The following is a 24,895-nucleotide window of genomic DNA, read 5'->3' as shown; positions in this document are numbered from 1 at the left end:
GTAACGGGGTCACATGAGAGTGACCCGTCACTCTCCCAAGGGAGCTGTGGTGTGGCATTGGACCTCTTACTGGTCGGGCAGTTCCGCTTCCTTTGCCCAAACTGGTCACAGTTAAAATAATTGCCCTCGAATCTGCCGTTATTGCGTGGAGAACCAGCCTTTCGTCCATTGTCAAGTCCACCTTTGAATCTTCTAGCGTTTCCATTTACGCGAAACGCTTTCTCCATAGCTTTTTAACTTCTTCGATTCCTTGATCAGCTTCTCCTTAACTTCATTCAACGTGATGTCCTTCGCATTCTCCGCAATCGACGAAACTAAGTCATACTCTGACGGCAGACAGCCGAAAAGAACCACCAGCTGACGTGACTCACCAACTGGCTCTCCCGGAGCCTGGAGTCCCACTACCAGCTCATCCAAAAAGTCCAGATGCTCTGCCATGATTGTCCCACTTTTTATCTTGAACTCGTGCGGTCGACGAGCCATCACCACACGGTTGTAAAGAGTCGAGCGATTGTAGAAATCGCGGAGGGTTCCCGATGCTTCCATGGCGCGCGTAGCCGACCGAATCTTGGTCTGATGCTGGATCTCAATGCCTTGAGCGATGATGCCGAGCGCCTTGGCATCATTTACTAGCCAAGCCTCCGTGACGTCACTTTCTTCCTTGACGGCCATGATGTGCCCCAGGAGACCCTTCCGCGCCAGGGTCATCCTCATGTTGAGCTCCCAGTGGTAGTAGTTATCACTCCCTAGGAGGACCTCGGTTCGCTTTGGCCATAGTGGGCGAGGACGTTGCTTGTAGAGAAAGGCTTGGTGCGGCTGTTAACCTGTTGAGTAGAAGGTAAAAACCGAAGTGAATATATTTGGGTCCTTAGTTCGCTACTCTGTGCTACATCTAAGCCTGACTTTCTAGATCCTTTTAGAAGCTTCTATTAGCATCCTGATATATCTAGACCAATGAACGCCAACCATAATGTAATTACTTACTGTGACGTGCTCGTAAATATAGTGACGTCATCTGCCTGTTCAACATGCTATGAGCGGTGTAATCTCAACAACCTCGCAGTTCTTTTAAGCGAAACTCTGATGTACCATAACATCTGTGCATACAGAGAAACAGGTATCGATGGGTACAGGCATTGCTAATTACAGGCGAGCGTACACCGTTTAAGGTGTGTGACCACAGATATCAGTTTCTTTTGGCTGATGATGCTATTTTGGTACACCACGTACAAGCCCATCTCGACCTCCTCTTACTGGGACTAAACTTGCGATATTATGATGGGTAAAATCGAAGCTTAGCGTCAGTTTTTCTTCTGACTTTTCCATCTTTCTCAGCATGGCGCTTCATTTTTGAAGCTTAGAACAAACTTCCATTAGGAAAACTGATTGTCTTCATACTTGGAAAATAGATAAGAGACTGCAAATATTAGGATTAGGATCAGGATCTGGATCTGTATCAGGATCAGATTCAGGATCAGGGTCAGGGTCAGGTCGAGGAATTTGCAGCTGCCTCATTTGCTGCAAAAGTTTTGATCCAATAATACATATCTTTGATTGTTAGTGCCTATCTACAGTTACGGATTTGATGGGCTAGAAATTTTACCGTACACGTTTGCACAACTACTGAAACGGTCTCTTAGCTGCTTTTCTATTCTTAACATAACCTTTTTATTTCTTAGTAGTAAGCGCTAAGTACTGGACGACCACAGAAAATTATCCCTTGTGCTCTCAAACACGTGGTCAAATTTCGTTTGTGCTAAGACGTAATAGTGCTATCAATTCTTACCGGTAGCTGGTACCATTACTTGCAGTACAAAATGGTAAGATTACATCAAACAAACTGGCAGGAAAAAGCCTGTTAACTTATCTATACTACCATTCTTCCAGTTAACTGTACTGAATGAAATATTCCAAAATATTGTATGAAGAGGAGTCGAGATGTGTGACTACAAATATCAGTTTCTCTTCGCTGATGATGTTTTCAACACTATTTTAATACACCACATTCGACTTTCTCCTACCGGTGCAATAATGCTTGTAGCATTATATGGGGGACAAACACCGAGGCTTAGAATCAGGTTTTACTTGACGTGTGAAAATATCCTCAAAAAATACTTCCCATCAAGCAAGAATCAAATCTCTTCATTCGGGAAAGAGGAAGAGACTGCAAGTGTTCTAAAGACGACAAAATCGGGATGTGTGATATGCAGCTGGTTGTATAATCTGCATACTATTATGAAAAATGCACTTTCCTGACGCTCTTAATGGGTTGTACTTTAAGGATAGCTTCCCGGATCGGCTAATTTTTCTGATTTTACTGTAGCCAATACATTTTGTTGTTTGCGTGAGTTGCCTGTGATGTCAAGTCCTAAAATCTGTATGGAAGTTGAAAGTATGATGATAAAATTTGCACAAATACGTGGTCTCGCACTTCCAATGATTCATTCCTCAATTTTTCTGAAAGAAGCGCAAGTCCATTAGCCACCGATGACCGCGGCGCGCAACGTTTCACGTCGTCTATGCTTCCTTTTGCTGTCATACGCTACTCTATTGATCTACTGTGAGATATCTCACTTGGAAGCCATTGAGCAGACGATGGCCCAGCGACACGAAAGAGCCTTAATGTCGACTTCCGATCAATTGTCATTATCTTTGGAAGAAAGAAGTGCACCTGTTGCAGTCGAAGAAGACGCTGGAATGCTGTCACGCTTCATTTCTTATTTCAAGCCCTCGTATCTATGGAAAAAGCTCGCATCGTCTTGGATCATGAGATTCGCTAAGCTACATATTTACCTCAGACACGCATCTGAGATAGATGTAGCAGGCAACAAACTATTCAAACAAGTGCACGCTGATAAGGTGCCGGAACTCTTCAGCAGCCGTGAGTTTCAAAAGTGGTCGAAATATTTTGCGGACGCCTTCCCTGATGATCCAAATATGTGCGCTCAGTATATGGTGTTGACGTTGGCAAAACACCAAAAGACAAAGCTGGTCTCCTCCATTCCGAGTACTAAGGTTGTCGACGGCAAATTAGCTTTTGGTGATTTCTTCAAAGTCGCGCTGATCGATTATATCGCCAAAGCTAGGAGTGATGCGAAGTCCAAACCGCTTGCTGACGATCTTGAAAAATCACTGCTTATTTTCAGTAAAACACTGACATTAAACGAGGACTCAAAGTCTATTGGTGAGCAATTGGGACGTGAAATTGGCATCAGCAACCGCAAGGAAAAACTTTCCGATGTTGATATCCCGCAACCAGTGCAGAAGTTTTCCACTCAACATGAGTTGATAAGTAAACCGCTAACTCCGTTGACGCCCGCCATTGACAACCATGAGGCCACAGCCTCCGAACCACTAAAAGTTGTCCAGCTTGACAAAGTACAGTCGGAGGCTTTTGACAGCCAAAAATTACTATCTTGGTTGAAGCTCATTAAGGAGGCCAAGCCAGATGAAAGTGGAAATTACGCCGATTTGAGCTTGTCGGGAATGGCGAAACGCAAGATAGAAAATCTGTTTGATTCTCTTCCGGCTGCTAAGCTTGTCGATGGCAAATTAGCTTTTGGTGATCGCGTTAAAGATATTCTGATGAACTTTCTCGCCGAAGCTACTCCTGTATCGAATTTCAAGGGTCTTGCTGATCATCTTGAACGCTCACTGCTTAAACTCAGTGAGAATTTAAAGGCAGATGAAGAATCAAAGTTCATTGGTGAGCAACTAGAAGGTGAAATTCGTGTTGTTCGAATTCGCAGCAACAATGAAAATATTGTTGACGTTCTTGAACATCCGAGCGTGCAGAAGTGGTACTTCTCCCAACCTACACAAGAGACGGTTTCTGCTGGCTCCATTTTAGCTGCCAAGTTGCTTCAGCAAGGTATCAAAGACACAAAAATTGGTGTTGCGCATCTCGAAGCTCGAAGTCCTGCGGCAAAGAAAATCATGAAGGAAGTTGTATATTCCAGACTGGTACTAAATTTACAGGTTTCGTCGGACGAAACCACTATCGAAAGTATTGACCGGTGGATTTGCCTTGCAATTGAGTTGAACGCTGATGTTGAGACGGTCGTGTTTCCTTTACTGAAGAAGTCGATATCTGTTGGTTCGATTCTTCGTATTTGTTTTTTCGTTAAACCTTCGAGGGTTGATGCAAAAGCCTATATGGAAGGAATACATGATGCTGTGTTCAAATCATGGGAGTCTATTGGAGACGAAGCTGCGTTGAAGGAGCTTGGACTAGAAACCTTCTACTTTGAAGAACTTTTGGCGCGTGAATGGATTGATTACATGATTTCGCGACATTCGAATGATGCGAATGCTGTGATGACTAAAATTTTACGCAAAAACTACGAAGATGATATTGCGGACTTGATTGTTGATGGAAAAGCGAGCAAATATGATAATTACCAATCGCTTGCGAAAGCTCTTGAATCGACTCAAGTTTAGATTTGTTAGTACGTTCTTTCTCCTATGGTTTAACAATCATTTGTGTTGAGTTGCATTTCTTTACTTAGGTTCACTATAGAAATAACACTGTGTTATCAATACACTCATACTTTCTTTCTTGAGCAACCAATGGAAATATTACTAGCTGTTGACAGTCCGCTGCATCCAAATATTTGCAGTAACATGGTAAGAACGATAGACGCTCGCAATTTCTTGTGTCCATCCTCTCTTTTCAAATAAAACGATAAATTTCGTAAGATAGAAAGTTTATTAGAATAATGGTAAAATTTATAATAATAAGTTGTACAAATTTTTTCGGTAAGATAAATTACACCATAATTGTATGACTTTGACCATGTAATTCAAACACAGAGTGATAATTAGAGCCCGCTGTCTAAACTCAGTGCTTTAGCACTAAATTAAATTGAGGTGTTGTATTCAATATCACTAATATATGTATTGTACTACGTTAATATAAGAAACTGTGCGCGTACTTTGTTTCCATCATGGTACTTTCGCCGTTGTACTTCACAACGGTACACCTGAGCTGATAATGTAAGGTTGACTTACATAGGTACGATGTGCAGCTGGGATGAACACGGGATACTGCCGTGTTATGGTGTACCTACATATTACAATATTGATTCTCAAGGCTGGGGTACGCTCAAAAGTATCAAATTAGTAACCTGTGATGAAGTATCATGACTAGTACTGGTGTGCGACTCAATAAATGGAGAGGTCCGTGAGAAACGTAAGCCGCTAGCCTCGCTTGATGCAAAACAGGGGAAACTATTTTATGCTAGAGAGTACACAAATTTCAGCAGAAGAGATACTTACCACCTGTATGGTTCTCGTTTAACAGTGAATCCATCCTCAGCACGATGTCTCACTTGGATACATAAAGTCCAAACTTCTTCTTGGGAGGCACACGGCAAACCCAATACATCAGGAAGTACTCGTCGTTAATACCACAACCATATGCTTATATGATAGTATCCTCTGTGATATACGAAGAGTTGTTACTTGCCAGCCCTTGTGAAATACAACACGCTTATTTAGCTTCAGTTGAAAGTTGATACGTATTACCTTATTACACGACTATACCTACTCGGACCTGACAAAGCTATTACATTGCTTTATTCCGCTGGGGTACTTTTTATTCTTGATTTTGACTCTTGATTTTTCTTGTACGAATCGCCATCCTGAAGTCCTTATTGGCTGTTGTCGGTAATAGTTTTCTTGCATGTCTGGTACGATTACGATTTTGTCCGCTGAGGGGCTCGAACCCGCGCTACCCAACGTTAGGCCCAGAAGCATTGACCACTCGACGGGTCCGCTTATTTAGCTTCAGGCTTTTGTTACGCTCAGGAAAGCCTCAACCAGGCGTCTGTGGTGTAACCAGCCCATACCGTGAGGCTACTCGTGCTAAGCGTCAGGATCATTAAAAGGAAGGACAGAGTTATTCTCTAGAAGACCGGGCGCAAGAATGCGCGCTTTCATACCATGCCTCTGTAGAAGAGGCATTTGCGACATGAGAAGTCAAAGGACAGATAGCACAGATGTAAGCACTCTCCTACCAAAGTCCCACCTGCGATCAAACTACTTGATAACACGTAACGAGAGTGATTTTCTTTTGCGAGTTCTGTCCATTTAAGACGCTTACCATCTTCATGTGGAGTGTGTCGCTTACTTCTTTGAGCTACGGCGTCCACCCAGCCTCTGTTGTGGAAACAGTGGGCGCGCATTGAATAGAAGCACGACTTTCGTGCCGCGAATGCCGGTAGGAGTGCGGATTGGCGTGACCCTATGATCTCGCGAAAAGCGTTGGACCACCGCAAAATTGAGGAATGGGGGTGTTAACACTTAGCCATTATCGTACTTGCCGGCTCTGCATATGGGCAGTTTCAAGCGTTACATCCTACGTACCCTCGTTTTTCTCAGCTGAAAGGTCTCGAAGGTCACACGGTCGACCGACAAATCTTGCGAAATGTAAGCGTTGTGCATTATCGTACTATGCCATATTCTAACGATAGGTTACCGTACGCGAAAGGATTTAAATGCAGGTTTTGCGAAAGCACGCCGTTTGTCTGGGAAGTGATAAGAGTATTAAATATTATTTCAAACATTCAGAGAAAGCTTGAGAGTCTAGGCAGTGCGAAATCATGCCTCGACCTGAACCTGAAATCGATGCATTATCTCAGTTTTCGAACGATGCAGCTTGAACGTCATAAGTATAGGTCGACTGAATGTCGGAAATGCTGCATGACATGCACTTCATACGCTATATTCTTTTGAAGAGTCATGCGCTCAACTCTGTGTAAGAGTAGGAGCGCTTTGGCGTGCGTACGTAGCAGTGATGGTTTATGTGCGAGCATGGGTTTGCCTCAAAATAGATAGCGATGGTGTCATTTGATGCCTCGAGCAGATCTCAAAAGATTGAAGTGGCAGTAAGCGGTGGTCTCTGATGCGGCAGACATCAGATCCCCTGAGCTTATCTCAATGAGATGGAAAGGACAACAGTATGTGTGTACAAAAAGAAGTGTATATACGGAGGGAAGGCAAAAAATATCATTACTTACCAAAGCCAATAAAATAGTAATAGCGTGACTGGGTTTTGCATTTCCATATTCTCGATCCGTTGGGGTTATAGAGCGACTATCTGTGATTTCACGAGATTACCATGTTTTAAAGATCAGTTTAGTCCAAAAATTTCTTGGATGTTATAATCATGACATACTTTGCTTAGCTAATAATATGAATTTGTTTGTGCACAGCGTATAACATGAACCATCATCTTACTTCTTCCTCGCACTTTTACACGATAGGCACTGACTTATTTGCTACGGGATGTTGAGAATTCTGATCTTCCATCAAACTTGAGGACGATCTTCCGACTCAAAAATAATATTGCTAACGATGACGAACGTGTAAGCAAAACGATTCCTGATAACACGTGCAACTTTTTCTTTGTTCTCATGTTATTAGTCATCTTTTAGTATCACTAGCATGGCTGATATTCAAAATGAGTTAATTTTTCAATTTGTTCCATGCAATCGTGCTTGATGTTATAACTTAATGACGAAGAACATATGTGCGGTTGGCAAATGCGCCTATGACGCATGGAATTAAACTTTATTGGTTGTAATTACATACTTTCGGTACCAACAGAGCAGTTCAGATTTTTTGCTTGCGTAAAATCCTATCACCCTCTGTATTGCACGTCACCACCGTTAATGTCGAGAGCTTGTTATCCAGCACGATTGAATCTCAAGAGCGAACTTCATGAAAATGTAGATGTATCATGCGAACCATGCTGGTCGAGGTTGTTTTGAGTCACTAATTGGAGGAAAAGTTCGTCGTTTATGCTGCAGTGGCAAAAATTGTGAGCAACATGGGCTAACGAAAACTGATGATTAGTTGACTAGTGAGACAAACAAAAAGAAAAAGTCGATCTCAAGAGTCTTATTTCATGCTACAATTTGGTTGCAAAAACATGATTTTTTTTTCAATTAGCGCCTCACAAAATCTCGAAAGCAGAAGGTGAAGAAGTAGCGTTTTGGTACTTCCTAGCTTGACTTTTAGAATTTCTCTAAGTGCTCAAAATAGTAATGCTTTCGCATTTATATGTTACGATAATTTAAAAATCCATGAGAACGTCCAGTCGATTTACTATATTATAAAGTGGGGCTATAGCGAGCATATATAAATCGATTGAACCCTCACGGTCGAAATACTTGGTCTTTGTTTTAGAAAGGCGGAAATGACATATAAACATCCCCAGTAACTTTCAAAACTCAAGTCACGAGAGATGATTGAAAATCCGTACAACGGTTGTCGGAGCTGCTCCTGGCTGTCGCGTAGACAAATGCGTCACTGCGTGCGACGGTGGAGCGACTGGTGCTGTTGTAAACGACGGTCATTGCACTCCGAACTCAAACCCAGTTGCTGGGTTAGCTTCTGGTGTGCCAGGCGCCTTTGGGCGCCGCCCCGGCGGCAAAGCTTCCGCGCTCACTTGCGCCAGATTTAGCCAAATAACCTGACCAAACTGCTGAGACGATTAAACGAAGGGGTGGCTTGTGACGTTTTTGCCAACGACATGCGCATCAAAGTAAGCTCTGGGGATAATGAATGCCTCGCAATTCGTTGTGCTCCTGACGCTCGACATTTGCTGCCATTGAAGCGCACACCTTCAACCACATCCAACAATCCCCGCTGGTGTAGATGGATTAAACCTTACTTGCTTCATGGAAATTGCATATAAAGCACGCGCATAGTAAAAGTGTTTGCACGATGGGCAAGACATAATCTAAAAAAGACTTTGCTACAAGAAACAAACGAATTTAAATATGTGTGTGATAAGGAGACGGAAACATGGAAAGAAGTACTCACCAAACTGTCATCTACTTCTGAGCTAACGACCTTTCTATCCACCCGTTTTCCATGCTGGACATCTTCGTGGTTGAGAAACTTTGATTTCGGAATGCCCACACCCTTCCAAGTCACAGCGGCTGTATCGTCACTTGGACCATCGTCGACGACGTCCGTCAAAGACTGTGCAACGCTAGTGCACTTTCTAACAGTGTGCGCCGAAGGTAGTACAAGCCCTGCTGGTTAGAACTGTTTCTTAGAAGCTTGTTTTCATAATATTTATAGTACTTGAATGCATCCTCAGTGGTAAGCACTGTACTCTTGGCACAAGAAAGCTACCACGCCGGTTTGAGTAACTAAATCAAAACAAATGTGAGTTATAGATGCACGCATGCTTGCTTTCCCAACTAATTGATGCGTTGATCTGTTGATGGCTTGCCTTGTCACAGATGGATGATAGCCGACTAGTTCAACGCCTTCCGATGAACATGTTGCAATTACCTATAATTTTTAAAGATCTGGTTATGATGAATGATATCAATAATCTTTTTGCCAAGTTGAAGCGTAGTAGGATAGACATTTGATCGAGACTGCGACATAGATGCTTTTGCAGAGGCGTATGTGAAAATTAAACGTCTAGACAACACAATCACCGGTATCATTATTATTATGTTAGATGCTCAGTCAGATTTGTTCATATTAGACGGCGTTGTGAGCAGCTTAACTCATCGCGTATTCGATACGACTTCTCGCGATATAATCTCATTTACCGCGCAAATTTTCTTGGCTGCAAAAAATCCAGGAAAGAGTTTGTTTTTGTAGTGTGTTGTAGTTTGAAGAGTTGTAGATATTCCAAGAGCGAGTGATCACAGTAGCACAATCTACACCAAGTCCGCATGCAGTATGTTTGGATGAATGAAAATTCAGCGTATTCATGTTCGTAATCTTCCACCACATAATTGCATACTTTTCAGCTGATGTATCTATTGCAATGCAGCTAGCCATTGATCTCATGGAGGAACGCTGAGTTATTCGTGTCCAAGCTCTGTTTACTCGATACTCTTGAATGTCTCAATCGTATGAGTAATATTTTTTTCATTTGAAAAAAATCTTTTTTCTTTAGTCATATAGGATATTTGCGATAATTAAAAGAGACGGCGAAGATGATGATCGTAATCATAAAAGAGAAAAAAAAATATGAAAAAAATGCTACGATGTTTTATAATCGTCACAATCGGATCACCTCAGTTCTAAAAAATCATGACTCATGATGTTTCCTCTAGTGTGCGTCAGCGCAAGCCGCATGGCCGCACAACACCATCATCTCCTAAAGCATTGGCTGATGAGGCCGTAGCCCGAGCCTTTAAATCTGACAAGCGCAAGCAGTCGGAGACTAAAAAAACATTTGTCGAGGCAGCACATTCACTCGGTCGCACCGAGAGCTGGCACGTGCGGGCCGCCGATCACCTAGTTACGAAGCGTATCTATTCAATTTTGGCCGGTATTCTCATTGGCGTTCTGGCTGTCACAAGTTTTCAGCGCTACTACTTAGAGAAGCCTTTGCTCAGTGAGGACTCGTTGTTTCGAGTTCGGGAGATGTTTGACAACTTTAATTGGTCTGTCAATGTCCGAGAAGAACTTCTAGCCGTCTTCGATCACCGACCTAGTCTTCTTGGGGCAACTGAGATCCGACCCGGACTTCAATTGTTTCATCAAGAGAATATAACAGCGTACTCGCCTGTCATCTTGGTACCAGGCTTCACTTCCACTGGTCTTGAGATCTGGAATGGTAGTGCTTGTAGTAAAACGTATTTTCGACAACGTATGTGGGGTACATCAAGAATGCTACAACAGTTTATGATGAATCAAAAGTGTTGGTTGGAGCATATGATGCTCAATCGATCGTCGGGAATGGATCCGAATGGGATCAAATTGCGTGCAGCTAAGGGATTAGAAGCAGCTGACTATTTAATTGGTGGCTTTTGGGTTTGGGGAAAATTGGTCGAGAATTTAGCGGAAATTGGATACGACAGTAATAATTTGTATATGGCTGCATACGATTGGCGTCTTATGCCACATTTACTTGAAGAACGTGATGGATACTTTACAAAACTCAAGTATACGATTGAAATGGCCCGTGTATCCGGAAGTGGTCGAAAAGTCATGTTAGTGACCCACTCGTATGCTACATTAGTTATTTTACACTTTTTAAAATGGGTCGAAAGCGAGAATGGAGGTAATGGTGGCGACAGATGGGTCGATACAAATATTGAAGCTTTTGTGAACATTGCTGGTCCAACATTGGGTCTGGTAAAGACAATTAGTGCCTTGATGTCCGGTGAAATGAAAGATACAGCTGAATTGGGTGGATTGTCCAAGTTTTTGGGGTATTTCTTCAGTGTCTCGGCACGCACACAACTCGCACGTTCGTGGTCCAGTGTCTTTTCAATGTTACCCATTGGTGGGGATCGAATTTGGGGGACGACCGAGTCTGCTCCTGATGATATAGCTGCTGCTTCTCCATTGGCGACTGGTAGGAATGCGACCATAAATCCAAAGGAGGTCGATACACATGTTAAACGCTTTGGCTCACATGGCCAAGTTGTTCACTTTGTTAATAAAACGCACGAAAATGTCACGATTGGAGGCGTACAGAAACTCCTAGGCGAGCTTGACCCATACCTCGATCATTTTTGCTCTTGGCTTAGCACTGATATCGTCGAAGATCCGTCGTTGCCTGAATACGATCATTTTAGATACTGGACGAACCCATTGGCATCAACTTTACCCAAGGCACCAAAATTGAAAATCTTTTGTTTTTATGGAATTGGTAAGCCAGCTGAACGAAGCTACACGTATGGTGAGAACCCTCTTGACGACGAGATTGGCCATTTAAACGGAAAGCCTATTGCGCCTTATGTCTTTAATACAGACATAGACGATCTGCCATACGTAAAAGGCGGAATCCGATATTCAGATGGAGACGGCACAGTTCCGTTAATCTCATTAGGATTCATGTGCGCCAATGGCTGGCGGTCGAAAAGATATAATCCCAGCAATGTCGAGGTGCGTGTGCGTGAATATCCTCACAATCCAGTCTCAATGCTCTTTGACCCTCGGGGTGGACCAGAAACTGCCGATCACGTTGACATCATGGGCAATCATGCTGTCATCCGTGACGTGCTTTTTGTTGCTGCTCGTGCTTATGACCGCGTGCCAGAAAACATCACGTCGGATATTCAAGAGATTGCAAAACGTGTCGGAGAGTTTTAGCGCTACACTAGGTCTCATTACTTAGCTCATTAGAACTGTCATGATCAAATGCGAGACACATCCTAACAAGGATTTGCAACTACTATGGATTCGTTCATTCGTTGCCGAGATGTTTTCTCTCTATCAGGTCTTACCGACGATAACGCCCACCACCACGTCGATTACGACGATTTGAATTCATCCCAGCAGGTGCTGGCGACGGGAGTAGTTGGTCCTGCTGATATCGCTGCTGTGGTGGATGATGTGTCATCATATCTTGCGGAGGTTCACCTGGACCGTAACTGCCCACCGGTCGGCCTCCTCGCTGCTGGAACTCGCCTTGGGGAAAGCCATACTGGTCGTACGAAAAAGTAGGGTAGTTTTCATGGCGCATAGATGGCTGCTGCGAAGGATGCTGGTGCGGTGGGTGGTAAGGAGATTGTTGCGATGGCGACTCATGGTAGTAGAGAGCTGTTGGCACAGCGGTACGACGCCCATCTCCGTACGGCACGGGATCAGGGCCATCCCGAGACGGAGGAAGAGGTCCAGTGCCTGAAGCTGCTCCGTATCGAGACAGGGAAGGATCATAAGGAGGACGAAAGTCATCCCCATCATTTAAAGGACCTGTGTGTTGCCGAAGTGGCTGCGGTTGCTGATGAAACGACTGCGGTTGCTGCTGCGGCCACGCAGCGCTGCCTCTAGAAGGCCCTCCTTGTCCTACAAGACAATCACCCTCTCCACGAGGACGTAGAGAATTTGGCGGGCCAGACGAATAGGGGCCTGTGGGCTGTAACACATACCCTTGCTGTTCCGACATGGCACCTTGCCGCCCTCCATAATCATGGTAAGGTGGTACTCCGAATGGTTGCTGCTGAAAGTGGCGAGGCTGCTGCAGCGAAGCCTGCATCTGTTGCGGCCCACGATCATATAATGGCATTTGCTGATCTGGTCCAGCATACTCATAACGGGTATGCGGTGATGCAAGGGCTGGAGAGCGAGAATTTGATTGGGGGGGTTGAATGTCCCATTTATTCGAGCGGCCTCGACCCCCACGCGCGTCTCGATCGCGGCGACGATTTGTACTATTGTTGCCATGATTGCGAGCGCTGCGTAAATCTTGTCGACTACTGCCACGCGGCCCAGCGCCACTAGCACTACGCGAACTAGAGTGATTTGACGCTGTCGAGTCTTGACTATCTCGCCTATGTTTCGTTGGACCACGACTTGAGGATACAACTGGGGGCTGTTGACTTTTCTTGTTAGAAGCATCCACACTCGGCTGGTTTTCCTCACGCCACAATTTTTCAGCCTCTAAAATCAAACCTACAATACCACGCTTTCATGTAATTGTCAGTAAAACTGTTAGCAATTGAACGTCTTCATTCACAAATGCCAAAAATCATATGTACCTGCAAAGTAATCGCATCAGCATCGGTTGTGACGGTCATTTCCGGAATTTTCATATTTTCAAGAGAAATTTGTTGGGCTTTCAAGGCATCAGCACGGTCTAAGGCGCATATATCAACAAACTGTTGTTGTGACATTTGACATCGATTTGAAAATTCGCGGCGTTGTTCTAAATGTTGTGTCTTTAAAGCAATCAGTCCACGTGGGTCCGAAAAGCCGTGCTGCATTTCCAATGCCATGTGACGCGCAAACAATTCGCTACCTTCTTTCATCTGCATGCCAACAAGTTCTTGCCAGCGATATAGCATTTCACGATCCCGACTGCGCTGATTGTCACGAAGATCACGTACCCCTTCAAACACGGCACTATCGCCAAGAACGTCTGACAATCGTTCCAAGAGCTCGTTACCTATCTGTTTCTGAGCTTCACCATCGGCCACGCTATCAAATAACAAACGAGAACAGCTAGGGATAAACGGGAGCGTTAGTGGCAAATGCACAAAGTACGCCGTCGCCGTACTGGCGCTATTTGACTTTCCACGCTTCGCGTCGCTATCAATTTGTAAATCTACCGACTTTCGCTTTGATAAACCTACACTGTCGACTGCAAGAGGAGACGGCGATGACGTGACTTCACCAGTAGTATCAATAAAAGCTACAGCTGGATCAACAGCTGACACAGGTTGGCTTGTTGAAGCATTTGCTTGCGCTTGCAATGGCAGCGGCTGCAATGTGTTTGGAAGTGGCTTCAAAGGATTTGTCAGTGTACTAACTGCCACAGGAGGTGTTGTGTAAGCAGAAGGACCGGAGGGAGCAATTGCTATTGAAGTTCCAGGATTCGGAAATTTGTCGGGCATAACCTGATGCTGCAACGTGGCTAGCGAAAGCGTCCCATCCACATGGGTACAGACAAAGCCGAAGAATCGAGCCCATATGGCTGTATGTTCCCGTTCGGGTAAAGCCTCCAAGGCCCGAATAAAGACCTTACGGGCATTAGAGAACCGTTTCCTCTCCACGCAAAAGTCAGCGTATTGTAGCCACAATGCCATGCTGGAGCCCGCGACGGGACAGGTCACAGCTCGTTCAAAAACTTTTGTTGCCTGTTTAAACTGCCGCAGCTCCATTTCCAGAGCTGCATATTGACGCCAGAGAGCCACGACAGCAGTTTTGCCTTGACCAACGCCCTGGTCGTCGCTCATTGCCTGAACGGAGCTCACCCATCTAGATAGCGTGTCATCCACTTCTTTCCGCGCATCTTCTACTTTAATGTACTGTGCAAATATCAGAAAGGAAGCAGAAAGTGAGACACGTTAACGCGAAAAGTTGTAGAGGTGGCACCAGTGCGCATATAATGAAGATGACAAAGGCTAGAGAGCAAGCTACGAGCTACCCATGGTGCAGAAAGCTAATAAGACAAAGGAAAGAAAGAGGACACGCACGTTACTCGAGAGAATCAGCGCCTTGGCTTGCGCTACGACACCGGAGGCATCCCACGTCGTACTATTGTCTGCCATGGAGATTTGAGCGGTTGTTGGCCGGGAGACCCACTAAAGCGACTGGTGTTGAGTACATCAATGAGAAAATATCATATCGATACACTACTTAATTAAATTGCGGTAACATACTTCGTATTTAAATACCATGTCGTCGCATTCGGTACCGCGTCATATCATTACGTCAGTTCCAGCCACGATGGTGCTGTTCATCGCGGTCTTAATGTTACGACTGTTGCAAATTTATTGTATTAGATCTTCTATGCAAAACATAATCCTTCTTTAAAATATCCCATGCTGAAAATCTCCATAAGACTTTGTCTCATCTTATACAGCAAGTCGGTAGCATGTCAGTCGACATGATGTAACTTGATTTGAAATTCATGATAGTGGCTAACTTTTACACGCAAGTTGACTTGCGTAGCGCTGTCTGGGCCTTCCATCAATTCGATTTGCTTGGTTACCACTTGATTGTCCATCCACGTACTGTGGATTTTTGGCCGTGATATCGTGCTCATTGAACTGTCCATTTGATTTGGAATTTCTCGAACGTGCCACGTTACCGTTTTTCGTCATGCTGTACGCCAAGTTGTATGGCCAAAATGTCATGATCATAATGCACGCTGTTTGGTAGATATTGACCGCCGCAAAATCAGCATTGCTCCACCCTTTCAGCTGTAAATTTCTTTGACAGCATGTTAAATGCTTGGCATTTTCAGATATCTTGCAATCTTCTCAAACTCCTTAGGCCGATGCGTTTGGTTTATGCGTCTTCCTAGTGGCCTTGTTATGCTGCAAAATACGTGATCGGTTGGGTGTATAAAGCAGTTTATAGTAACAAAGTACTGAAAGGGTCAACTCGCAGCCTGTTCATCCGTAGCGGTAATGTGTTATCCCATTTGTCATTATTGACATTTAAGCATCGTACTCTGATCGCATACTCAAAAATATAATCTTAATATTTGGTGTGATTTAGCAAAGTTAATTTCTATACCTAGAGACATGCTCACTTTGTTCAGATTCCTGAAATTTCACGTTATGTTGTCAAATATATACTGTTGACGGCATCCAGAGTCAACCTGATCGAATATAGATCATATATGCAAATTGGCGTTTCTCGTAGTATCTGGACAATTGATAGTGTCCCGCATCGAATGTATTTTGCATGCAAAAGTTGATATTATAACCTTTCTGCTTGTTTCAGGCCGTACGACTACCTTCAATAAGGCGGTCAGATCACACAAGCTTGAATCTCTTTTTACCAGTTATATTACTCTCCGCAAAAGTCTGCCTTACCTTTTGCACGGATGAAGCTTCGAATCGAAGAATCTGCGTATATATTATACAAATTTGAGCTTGTACTTGCCTCGCCGGAATAAATAGAAAAAAAATACATTCCACCATATCTCAAATAAAAGTATAACACGGAACGTGTATGCAAGCCGGGCTTGCTGGTCGTAAGAGCAAGCGTGAAGGTGCTTTGAGAAGCCATGGACGATCCTGATCGATTCCGGGGCGTCAAGCAATTTTGCTCGACGCTTCACGAAAGAAGGGAGTTAGCTGCATGCTGAGGCGCTAAGAGTGCGGTTGAGTGACACCGTCACTGTTCACTTAGCGTCGGAGTCTTGTGTGTCACTGTGCCGAAGGTCCCTATGGACCTCGGTGTCAATTTCTTGTATTTGATAGCAAGGCATGCTGCTTAGTCTTAGGCTTGGGTTTAAGGTATGACCTTATCCTTCGTATGGCATGGTTGAAACACCATGAGCCATAGATTGATTGGAGGTTGAAGGCCTTGGGCGCTACTCGCACGTCTCCTGGTGGAGCTTGAGTGAGTCATAGGCTCACCTCTACTAGGAAGCATAAGCGCTTTCAGCGCGGGCACTGGACAGTCAATGTGCTGGATATCGGAGTATCCGAGGTGCCAAACATCGAAGGTGTATTGGACAAGAGTCCCGAGCATGGCTCGCGGGCTGGACGTGGAGTGGCACGTAAACCCACTAAGCACTGCTCAAGTATCAAAGCAGTTGCGCATGCTAAGAGTGGCATGGTCAAACGAGGTCCGAGGCATCTTAGGCAAGGCCCTTCCGATGCGCATGGAGTGGAACGTTATCCACTGGACGAAGACTGCGGAAATAGCAGCTCTTCGTCGCATGTTGTTGATAACATCAAGGCTTTGATGGAGCAGGGAGTGAGGACACTAGAAGCCGCCAAGTGCGTTCTCTCACTGATATCGACGAGACGTAATACCTCTATAGAGAGGAGACGGCGATCCGGAATGTTATCTGCAAGACGCAGGGGGTCGACCCTGATCCAGAATGTGTTTATTGTAGACGATAGCGCACATCTATACACCCTTGTCAACGGTATGACAGGAGAGGAAGAAGGTTACGCCACCGTCGAGGCTCTTCCCGCGGTGGATGCTCTTCTTTCTCTTTCTTGAGATGGACGAGATGTCCTTCAAAGCGTTCGGCGGTGCCTTGAAGGTAGGCGATTTAGCCGATGTGGTCATTATACGACCGAACGATGAGATCTAATCGTCGTCGCTTCTGAACAAGGCTGTCCTAGTGGACACCAAGAAGGTGACGGACGCACGAAGTAGATCGTCGATTCTGATCCGTACTATTCTTTGGTAAAGGAATGCGAGTCGTCGTCTAAAAAGACCCAACGTCGGTCCTACCTCCGGACCGAGGTGTGCGTCATGAGATCGACCTGATTTTGGGAACCAAATACTGCGTATCACGCCAATGGCCCCTGCCCCAAAAGTAGTGTAACGTCATTGACGCCTTCTTCCGTGCGAGGTACGACACAGAAATGGTGCGTGAGAGCAAACCCCCAGTCAACACCCACGTTTTGTGTCCGGAAGCCAAACGGCAAGTGGCGTATCGTTCATGCTTATAATAAGCTCAACGCTGCCACCATTCCGGCACAGACGCCGATTCCTAGCATGGATGTTCTTCAGAATAATATGGTTGGCTGTACATAGCATAGCGCACCCTCGACTTGGCAGCTGGTTATTACCAATTGCTCATGAGAGCGAGAGATATTCCGCTAACAGCGGTGTGTAATCCGAGCGGGATGCTTTGGGAGTGGCTGTTGATGCCCCAAGAGCTGTCAAATGCACCAGCAACATTCAATCGTCTTGTGACGCAATTGTTCAGGCCCCATCGGGCGTATTCACAGACATACTTCGCCGACATCTTCGTCCACAGTCGTGCGGGGCTTGGGAGGACAGATGAAAAGAACCACAACGTCAACTTTTAAGCGGTGATTGAGTGCATACGCACGAATCAGCTGAATGCTAGTGCATAAAGTGTATCTTCGGCGCCGAAAAGATTTTTTTAGGGTGCTTCATAAGAAAGCGTGACGTTTGAGTGGATCCCGCTAAGGTCAACGCCACTGTGGACTGGCCGGTTTCAAAGATCCAAAAAGACTAGCGCTGGTGGCTTGGCATCGCCAACTACTTGAACAAGTGCAGCGAGGACTACGCCGAAATGGCACGGCCATTGTCGAATCTCCTTGAAAAGGATGCGGATTGGTGTTGGGACACCGAGCATCGGGAGGCTTTTGACGGGGTTGAAGACAGTTTCCTCCATGTACCAATACTGGGGTTGCCAGACCTTGACTGTCCTTTCAGTGTCGTCTGTGACGCTTCGGAGTTTGCCATCGGCTGTGCACTGCTGCAAGCAGCGCCGGGGGGGCGAGATTGGGTGATCGCGTTCAAATCTCGGCGTCACTACGCACTGCAACTCAGTCGCCTCACCTCTCACAGAGGACAGCCTCATTCTTTGCAAGATATAATTTCGAGGTGAAATATAAGCCAGGAATAAAACACTATGGCTAACACGTTATAACGTCCAGATTATGAGCTTGCTCATATCACGATGGTGACGTCGTCAGTGACGGATTTGATCTGCGCCGCGTACGCGGGTGGTGGATTGTGCGAAGCGCTGCTGCAGGCTTTCGGAAGCAAGGGGGTTTGGAGACTTGGGCAAAACGTTGTATTCGCGACAGTGCGGATATTCATTGAATAAAATAATGGATCGCTGTATTATAGCGCCGAATCGACGGATACGCCACGAATTGTGATTTCTCACGATGAGAAATCAAAGTACCGTATTCTCTATGAGGCCCACGACACCCCACTCAGTAGTCATCTTGGTCGTGAAATGATCTATAGCTCTGTGAGCTGTCACTACTGGTGGTCCAGCTGTACAAATGGATGATCACCTATGTGCGCACGAGTGAGACGTGTCGACGGGTAAAGCCCTTTCTAAATGCGGCGGTTCCGCTGGCCAATTAACCAATACTCTCCGGATGTTGGCAGTCCATGAGGATGGAGTTTGTGTTTGGCCTGCCGAAGGACTCGGCTGGCAACACGGGTGTGTTTTTTTTTTGGACCGTTAGTTGATTTGGTGCGAAAGGCAGCTTATCACAGAAGCAGAATTTGATCTTGACACTGAGTAGACAGATACCATCGAAATGTGGACGCTAAGATGTGATAGTAGAAGCATCACCCTTGGTTTATGCCTCGAATTTGTGCAATGTATTAAATTAGATGCGTGACGCTACGGCTGAGAGCCAGGATGCTCATAGGCAACATGCTGATACCAAAGGCACGCAAGACATTCAGCTATATGAACTGAGACTTAAGTTTCATATAATTGAACCATCTACTCAGGCAGCTAAATAATTATGCAATCACGCTACATCGAGCCGTCCACGTTTTTGGTATTTGAAAATATCGGCTTATGCACTTAGCGAGCAGATCCCGTGTTCTACGCGGGTTTATCAAAGCCATATCACTATCTACTCTTACGAGCTCGTCGGACGTGTAGCGGTCCAATGTAAACAATGAAACGTGAACATCATCACCTGTTGGTGAGCCAGCTTTTGCTAAATGGTTGACGAGCCAGCTTTTGGTTGACCAGCCAGCTTTTGCTAAATGGGTGTCACGTTGAAGCAACACTTCTTCATACCAAGCTTCCGCCTCAAGGCGTTGCTTTTGACGCATGATCGAGCGACCAGCACTTGAAAACATTATGTGGTCATGAGAGCTCAACCTGGGTCTTTACTTTCCAACACTTTTATTCCCCAGCGATGACGTCGTCTTTTTTTAACTTAAATGTGTGCAGTAGCTCCCGAAGCAGCTTACGGTGATTTAAAATAAATCTATACAGATCATGGCTCAAACCGTGACGACAATACTTATGACATTGTGCTGAAATGAGGAATTGTGGAAGAGGTGTACTGGTGCATGTTCAACGGGGTCACCAGATGATGACAATGATTAAATGAAAGATTTTTGGCCTTTTAAACCTTTCAATAAATTTACAGCGAATGCGATAGTCAACATATTCCCAATGACCCACTTGATGATCAAGAAAATAGCGCCACAATATCATTGCTTACCGGAAATACTTCTAAATATAATTGTCTACATGTGTTTTATTGTACACTGACACACATCGACACGCTTCGATATATCAATAGTGGACAAACCTGTGCCAGCAACTTTTGTCCCAAAATCTGAAATGGCAGGCACCACAACACCATCGTTGAGGCATGTATCAAATTTTAAGTACATTAAGCGACAGCGCTAGATTAAGTGAGACTGACTGCACAGATATAATGTAGGTGTCGATAACAATTAACCATTTCTTAATGTGATGGCTATAAGTTAAAGTGAGGCTCAGGTCGGATCGGAGAATGGCGTATAAGCGTCAGATCCGGCACACTTTTTTAGATCCTTTGACTTTAACTGATCCAAAGACGTTAACCGCCTTGCTCAGTTGTCGATTGAGTAACAGTCCGATCAAGCACCACAATTTCGATGCGAAGTGCTTGCACACTTTGTTCAGGATAAGGAGTCGAGTATGCAACATGCTGGTACTTGCTTAGCAAGAACGTCATCACACACAATATCAAGAAAAACCCGCACATTTTACAAATGTAGCAAGGTTGAAATCATGTTCGTCCTGAATCTTCTAATTATTCGACCATCTCTCATGCGACACGATTAATTCAAGCCTATGTTTGACAAATGACTTGCCTAAGGAAATTTTGCTATGTATCACGTTAGGAGAGACGCAATACCAAAAACGACGTTAACTTGAAATGAACACTAAATTGCACTCTTCTTAGATTTAATATGATCACTGGAAGTTTTGAAACACAACAGCAGCAATTTTTCCTGTATCGAATACATTGTTTTTTAGTTATGACCTATGTATGAGTAAACAAACATGGACCTACTCTGTGATTATGCATAGCAGGAGACATCTGTTAAGAGGCATTGTAAACATAGTTTTGAACTGGCGAGATTAGCGCATCCAACGTCAGCGACAAGCCAGCATTCTATCAAATATTTTTGTCTTCATTAGAAAATCGCGATTTCCTAGCCCACACTGCTTTAATTAACAAAGAAGACATCAGTATATTCATTTAAGCAAAGACAGTGGTTGATTTCAAGATATGAACTTTACAAGATGTTGAAAGCCTATGTAAAAATACTAATGATTTTTGATAATCAATTTCAGAATCAGGGTACACATTGCTTTTAGTAAATCTTCAACTTATGCTCCACAATAATTGCATCGTTATTTTTGAGTCGAACGGGTCATAAAATAATATAATAGCTTTCAAGTAAATTAAAACTTCCAATTTTGTCTCTTGATAAAATTAAAATGAGACTGCAGTTTGGATAAAAGTCGTCAGTGCATCACTTAACGAAGAGTCAGGCACCAAATGTGGAATATTAAGATACGCAAACTGCAGGTTGTACGTAGGAAGACAAGCTTATTTAATCCTTACGGCTTTGCTCTCTCGTTGCACCAGCCGGGATAGTGAACATCTCGAAGGCACTGCGTTCTTGACGCTGATTTCTAAAAAAATGCATTCTTTCGCTATTTCTTTCTTGAAAAACAGCTACTTTTACTCTATCCTATAATTTCTTCTATGGTGATCAATATGAGCAATCAGTGACTAAGTTTAGTAAAATACTGAGCGCTGAGCATTGAACATGCATCGAGCATTACCAAAGGTCTAAACAGCGAAAGGATGAGAGAGAGAAATAGTCAAAACCAAGAATTGATGAAAGACCTATGGTGGTCGTAGTTCGGCGAATTCGTAGGATCTTTGTGACAATCGCTAGTTGTGCCCTATTGCATATTTGAGCTTGTTTTCAATTTTGAATTTTGTGGTCCATATGCATCGTAAAACAGTGGTTGAGCATTATGAATTTGCGTGGAGAAGAATCATAAATCACAACGCGCGTGCTCAATAAGGTCTACAATTTACTTCGTATCTTAGATCAACATCTGTTTGAAATATTGTGACACTTCGAACTTTAAGGGCAGTTGTCTACGATTTTAAATTTGCTCCTTCTGCCTCTATAGAGATTAAGGATGTTAAGACTGAAGATATTATACATTCGAAAGCATTTACTGCGATTCCCGTCGACCATAATATGGCAGCGTATGTAAATTGCTGTTATCAATGACTTCTGTGTCGGGTATAAAAAATCGCTCAACATAAGTGTGATATCCGATCCTGTTTCCACTTGGGAATCTGCACGACTTAAAGGAAAGTGTAGGCTCTACGAGAGTAATCGCTGGAAAAACCCTGTCTGATTGTCTGTTGTTAAGGATTTGCACCAACTAACAGTCTGGGAAATTGGAGAAAAGCGTGGACATTCTATGATGCTCTCTTTTATCCGATAAATAAACTACAGGTTTACTCTGTCGATTCACTCATTTGCAATTTTACCTTGCTTCAAAGTCAACGCAAAAGAGAATGATCTTCATCAAATGTCTGGTAGCTACTGCTGTAGCGATGTCGTGTGTAAATGGTCATGGCTACATGTCGAAACCAGAATCGACATGGAGCCCTACGTCAGGTGACAAGACGCAGTTTATTGCTTCCATCGACTCGTCCACGTCAGGACTGCCCGGTACCTACAATACGGCACCGGATGCTAATGTGGCCTCATTCACAACAGCTTTCAAAGCCAGCAACTACAAATCAATAAAGGAATTGATTGAGGATAAGGCCGTGATCTCTGTTACTGGTGCATCTCTCACTTGTGGAAATGCTAATCCTGATGCCCCACCACAACCCTTACCAGAACAAGTTGAGTGGTCACACTCGGCAGAAGAAGGATTTACTCCTTCTCATCAAGGTCCGTGTGAAGTTTGGTGTGACAATAAACAAGCATTTCATGACGAAAATTGCGCTGCACACTTTACAACAGCTCCTGCTCAATTATCATATGAAAAGACCATGTGCAGCGGTGCGAGCAAGCTGACACTGTACTGGATTGCAATGCACGGACCAATTTGGCAGGTCTATATAAATTGTGCAAATATTAGCGGCGGATCTGGTGAAGCAGTGACGACGCAGCCATCTGATAACTCGATTACTTCTCCTTCGACACCAGCGGCGACTCCTCTTGAAAGTCCGTCCTTGACCCCAAATCCTCCTTCGACGAGCAATACCCCATCAACAAGCACTTCAACAAGTACATCACCATCTTCAAGCTTGCCACCATCAACAAGCACTCCAACTTATACCTCACCAACGACTGCCGACTCGGACGAGTCTGACTGTGGCTCGTATGACATCGCGGGAAATGACGATGCCCGCGAGAGTGCCGATGAGAACCAAGAGAATGTGACGCAGGTAACCACTGGTAGCGACTTCAGCCCATCCAGTCCGAGTACTATAGATAACAACGTAGATCAACAGAGTCCAATGCCTAGTGGCGACAATAGCGACCAATTTTTTCGTTCCTGGGTTCATCCGCAGATGCGCAAAGCAGCTACGCTCCTGGGTTCAGCCGCGGGTTCGCAAAGCAGCTACAACTTCAAAAATATCCCAGGAAAGACAAGCACTGGCACCGTGAAGCCGCAAAACAACTAGATGTACGAACTTGAAACAGTCTATTCATTCTTTGTCGTAGCGTAGTGTTCAACCGTAGTCAGAGAGCAAGAATACAAATTTGTCTGTCCTAGCGACTTGCTTGACTGTATTACAAAAAGAATGCGTCTCTCGCTGTCTGCGTCTGTCTACTAAGAGATCAGGGTGTAACGCTGACTTGCTTCGCTCCAACTTTCGTATCAATTCTAGTACTAGACAGGGATGTCAATTCATCGACCTCCTTTCTTATGTCTTCATTCTTGGCTCTGCATTTTGGGGTGATTGACGATACCAAAGGTGCGAGATTGTTGTGATACAGAATTAATGCATTCTCTTTGAAAGTTACCAACGTAGAAACTGCGGGTCCTTACAAGTGCCAACGTGAGCGTGTATATTTCTCGGACTTAGAGTCAAGCTCAGAAGTGCAAGATTAAAGCTATGATGAGATATCATAAATATAAATGGAAGGGGTGATTTCGGAAAGGGAAGGTCAGTGACACTCATAGACTGCTAGCCCTGCGCCATACATGATAACAATCAGTATCAGTAAAGTAAACTTCGGTCTTAATAGATGTCAGACTCGATCTAGATAGCTTATTTATTTTCGTCACACTGAAGTCACACATAATTGACTCTTTTAAGTGTCGCACTGAAGGCAGCATGTAGCGAGCTCCCGATTCGCCGATAAATTATTCTTTCATATCGCACTTACAAGTACCGGTGCTTACAAGAATAATTCCTGTAAAAACAAATGTGCCAGAATGAACAAGCCTCTGCGGAAAAGCGTGTCCCCACCCCGACGACTGGCCATTTACATTTGGTCAGGCAGACAAAGTATTCTCCGCTGGGGACAGTCACAGTGACTCCACACGGCAAAGTCTCTCCACGAAGATGGGGCATTTTATTTGCTTTGCTTTCATCTACCGTACTTCACAAAATAAAAGCCACTCAAACAGATCTCTTTTTTCTGATTTTCGTTCACCTCTTAACATTAAGGTGATTTTTGTTCAACAAAAAAATCT

The 24,895-nt window shown here is 44.3% G+C and overlaps 6 protein-coding genes across 6 annotated transcripts; 4 read left to right on the top strand and 2 right to left on the bottom strand.

Moving 5' to 3' along the window:
• Positions 1–192: 192 nt before the first annotated feature.
• On the bottom strand, positions 193–672 carry PHALS_01298 (putative polyprotein; the record flags this gene model as incomplete). Its single annotated transcript, XM_024715670.1, has 1 exon — positions 193–672. One exon carries the CDS (start codon positions 670–672, stop codon positions 193–195), a length of 480 nt encoding a protein of 159 aa, XP_024581344.1.
• A 1,950-nt stretch (positions 673–2,622) lies between these two features.
• PHALS_01297 (uncharacterized protein) lies at positions 2,623–4,440 on the top strand (the record flags this gene model as incomplete). The annotated part of the gene is made up of 1 exon (XM_024731134.1): positions 2,623–4,440. One exon carries the CDS (start codon positions 2,623–2,625, stop codon positions 4,438–4,440), a length of 1,818 nt encoding a protein of 605 aa, XP_024581343.1.
• A 3,294-nt stretch (positions 4,441–7,734) lies between these two features.
• Positions 7,735–7,953, top strand: PHALS_01296 (uncharacterized protein; the record flags this gene model as incomplete). The annotated part of the gene is made up of 2 exons (XM_024731133.1): positions 7,735–7,791; positions 7,858–7,953. 2 exons carry the CDS (start codon positions 7,735–7,737, stop codon positions 7,951–7,953), a joined length of 153 nt encoding a protein of 50 aa, XP_024581342.1.
• A 2,115-nt stretch (positions 7,954–10,068) lies between these two features.
• On the top strand, positions 10,069–12,081 carry PHALS_01295 (phospholipid-diacylglycerol acyltransferase plh1; the record flags this gene model as incomplete). The annotated part of the gene is made up of 1 exon (XM_024731132.1): positions 10,069–12,081. One exon carries the CDS (start codon positions 10,069–10,071, stop codon positions 12,079–12,081), a length of 2,013 nt encoding a protein of 670 aa, XP_024581341.1.
• Positions 12,082–12,211: 130 nt separating this feature from the next.
• On the bottom strand, positions 12,212–14,981 carry PHALS_01294 (Tetratricopeptide repeat-containing domain; the record flags this gene model as incomplete). The annotated part of the gene is made up of 3 exons (XM_024731131.1): positions 12,212–13,396; positions 13,470–14,738; positions 14,907–14,981. The coding sequence occupies 3 exons, from the start codon at positions 14,979–14,981 to the stop codon at positions 12,212–12,214; spliced, it is 2,529 nt and encodes an 842-aa protein (XP_024581340.1).
• Positions 14,982–22,751: 7,770 nt separating this feature from the next.
• On the top strand, positions 22,752–23,876 carry PHALS_01293 (uncharacterized protein; the record flags this gene model as incomplete). The annotated part of the gene is made up of 1 exon (XM_024731130.1): positions 22,752–23,876. The coding sequence occupies one exon, from the start codon at positions 22,752–22,754 to the stop codon at positions 23,874–23,876; it is 1,125 nt and encodes a 374-aa protein (XP_024581339.1).
• Between the last annotated feature and the right edge of the window lie 1,019 nt (positions 23,877–24,895).

This window comes from Plasmopara halstedii (genome assembly GCF_900000015.1).
Source record: "Plasmopara halstedii genome assembly, contig: Scaffold_1343, whole genome shotgun sequence".
NCBI lineage: Eukaryota > Oomycota > Peronosporomycetes > Peronosporales > Peronosporaceae > Plasmopara > Plasmopara halstedii.
Note: the sequence above shows the minus strand (reverse complement) of the source record. Positions and strands in the feature narration are given on the sequence as shown.